Source organism: Galeopterus variegatus, unplaced genomic scaffold, assembly GCF_000696425.1.
Source record: "Galeopterus variegatus unplaced genomic scaffold, G_variegatus-3.0.2 Scaffold4504, whole genome shotgun sequence".
Classification (NCBI taxonomy): Eukaryota; Metazoa; Chordata; class Mammalia; order Dermoptera; family Cynocephalidae; genus Galeopterus; species Galeopterus variegatus.
In genome coordinates, this window is record NW_007730615.1 from 162,649 (window position 1) to 165,193 (window position 2,545).

The window sequence follows — 2,545 nt, forward strand, 5'->3', positions numbered from 1 at the left end:
TTTTCAAATCCTTCCACTGGTCTACGTGGGTTTTTGATTCTTGCCATCAAGAGTGTTGACTAAGACTACGGCTGTGCCCTGGCCTTGTGATTCAACAAGTCGATCTTTCTCCTCTTGGGTTGGTTTAGGACCCAATCCCAGGGCACGTCAGGGGCCCCAGCGACAAGAAAGAAAAGAAACAGTCTTCCGGGCTGCTGCTTCCTTGAGAACTGCTGAGCATCTCCTCCTCTCTGCTGCCAGTAGGGCCGCACAGGAGGCAGCCAGAGGAGCCCACGTGCTTTCTGGAGGGCAGAGAACCTCCAGTTTCTCAGGTCTCCATCTTTTCCCTCTCCTCTCTCACCTGCTGGGGGGTGGGGGTTGGGGAACATCAAACTTGTGGGGATGTGTGAGTCAGCGGTGGGAATGTTGCCCTGGGAGCTGTCCTCTCCTCCCTAGCTCTGAGAAAATGGCAGGGTCAGCAATGGGAAGGGCAAGAACTCTTCTGTGGGTCCAGCCCCAACTCAAACTGAAGTCCGTCTTTACTACTGACCCCGCCATGGGCAGCCAGAAACCCCGCGCCTCTCACCCCCCCACACAAATCAGTGCTGAATTGTTGCCCTGGGCTGAGCTCAGGGGTCCCAGGAGCCGTAGACCCAGCCCCTTTCTCCAGGGCTCTTCATCAGCGGGTGGGGGCTGCCATGGAAACTCACCGTACTAGTCCGTTTTCTGTTGCTTATAACACAATACCTGAAAGTGGGTCATATGCAATGAAATTTATTTCTTACAGTTTTAGAGACTGGGAAGTCCAAGGTGCAGGGGGCACATCTGGTGAGGCTTTCTTCTTGGTGGGAACTCTCTACAAATTCCCGTGCTGAAGCAGGCTGGCACACACGAGAGCCAGGCAAGAGTGCTTGTTAAAGTGCTCACTTGCTGTCCTGATGTGGCCGCCAGTCCACGCCCATGACAACCCATGAAATCATTAACCCACTTCTCCATGTGGACTAACCCATTCATGAGAGTAGTTCTCATTATCCAATCTCCTCTTAAAAGCCACACCTTTCAACAGTGCCACACGGGGAATCAAACTCCCACATGAGCTTTAGAGGGGACATTCAATCCATAGCACTCACAAACTTCTATTTCTTCTTTAAACACAGGTAACAGGCTAATGCACAGAAGTTAGGAAGCACAGGCCAGCAAAACAGTGTTCAAAATTGCCCATGATCCCATCCAGAGATGGTCACTGTTTCATGCCTTCACTGCACGGGCTGTTCTACAGTCCACTACCTGCGCTTACGTGTGCACTGTATCTTTCAGGTAAAAGACCCATTTCCACATCATTTTCTTTGACACTATCCAGTGTGTCATGTGAGATGCTCATTTCACCAGCTCCTCGGTGGTGGCCTTTGGGACTGTTTCTGGTATCTTGAATAATGCTGCTGGGAACAACCTACACCCATCCAGCCACCTTTCCCCATGACCTGCTCAGCTGCAGGTGACTTTCTGGGTACTGTGCATGCAGCCAATTATAAAACAGAGACTCGTGTAGACACATCTCTGGGTATATCCTTGGTTAGTTCTTTTAGCTGATGACTGGCTGGGGCATGGTTGGGTCAAAGGGCACAGCTCTGCTGGGATTCACCCTCCCAAAGGACTGTGCCTGTAAGCCTATGCCTGTGCTCCAGAGTGAACAGAGTGGGCCCCAGAGGAAGCGGGGAGAGTGCGCCTGGTTCCTGGGCCTGTGTGTCTGGTTTTATAATCCCTTGGGCCAGGGCTTCACTAGGTAGCTGTGTTTTCCCAGCCCCCAGATTGGAATATATATTTAAAATTGAGGGCCGGCCCGTGGCTCACTTGGGAGAGTGTGGTGCTGATAACACCAAGGCCCCGGGTTCGGATCCCACATAGGGATGGCCGGTTCGCTCACTGGCTGAGCGTGGTGCTGACAACACCAAGTCAAGGGTTAAGATCCCCTTTCCGGGCATCTTTAAAAAAAAAAAAAAATAAATAAAAATAAATAAATAAAATTGGGCCACCCTAGATGACCCAGAGCCACTAAGTTTCCTCCTGGAGCCAGCTCCAAGGCAGCTCTGGCCCAGGACCATCTGGGGAGAGGAGAGGGAGCCCTGGTTTCCACCCCAGACGGCCCAGGGCGGGTCCAGGCCAGGCCCCGCCCCCTCCCGCAGGCCTCCGCCCCTGCCCTTCCTGCGCTCAGGGCGGGCGCCCAGTAGCCCAGGAGCCCAAACCTGTCAGGCAGGTTTTGAGAGCCACGGGGACAGAGGGAGCAACACTGGCGAAGGATGCATGGCCTGCCCGCATGCGCCCGCACCCTCCGCCTCCTGAGCCAGTCCCGCGTGCCCCGCTGCCCACCCGCCAGACCCCATGTGTGCGCACTGAGCCTCCTGGCGCCCCTGCTGGGCCTGGGGCTGGGGCTGGCCCTGAGCCTGCCGGGGACGACGGCTGTGGACTGTGGGCCCATCGGCCCGGCTAAGCGCCTGACATTCGCCCCGGCAGCCAGGGCCCGGTGGCTGGCTCCTCGCATCGGCGCCCCCGGGCCCCCGGACCCCCT

General features: G+C 55.8%; 1 protein-coding gene across 1 annotated transcript in view; it reads left to right on the forward strand.

Moving 5' to 3' along the window:
• Positions 1 to 2,241: 2,241 nt before the first annotated feature.
• The window catches only part of PROM2 (prominin 2), a 14,138-nt gene continuing 13,834 nt past the window's right edge, over positions 2,242 to 2,545 (forward strand). Inside the window, 1 exon segment of the mRNA XM_008587715.1 lies at positions 2,242 to 2,530. Within this exon segment, the coding sequence (XP_008585937.1) occupies positions 2,277 to 2,530 (254 nt within the window). The 5' untranslated portion in view covers positions 2,242 to 2,276.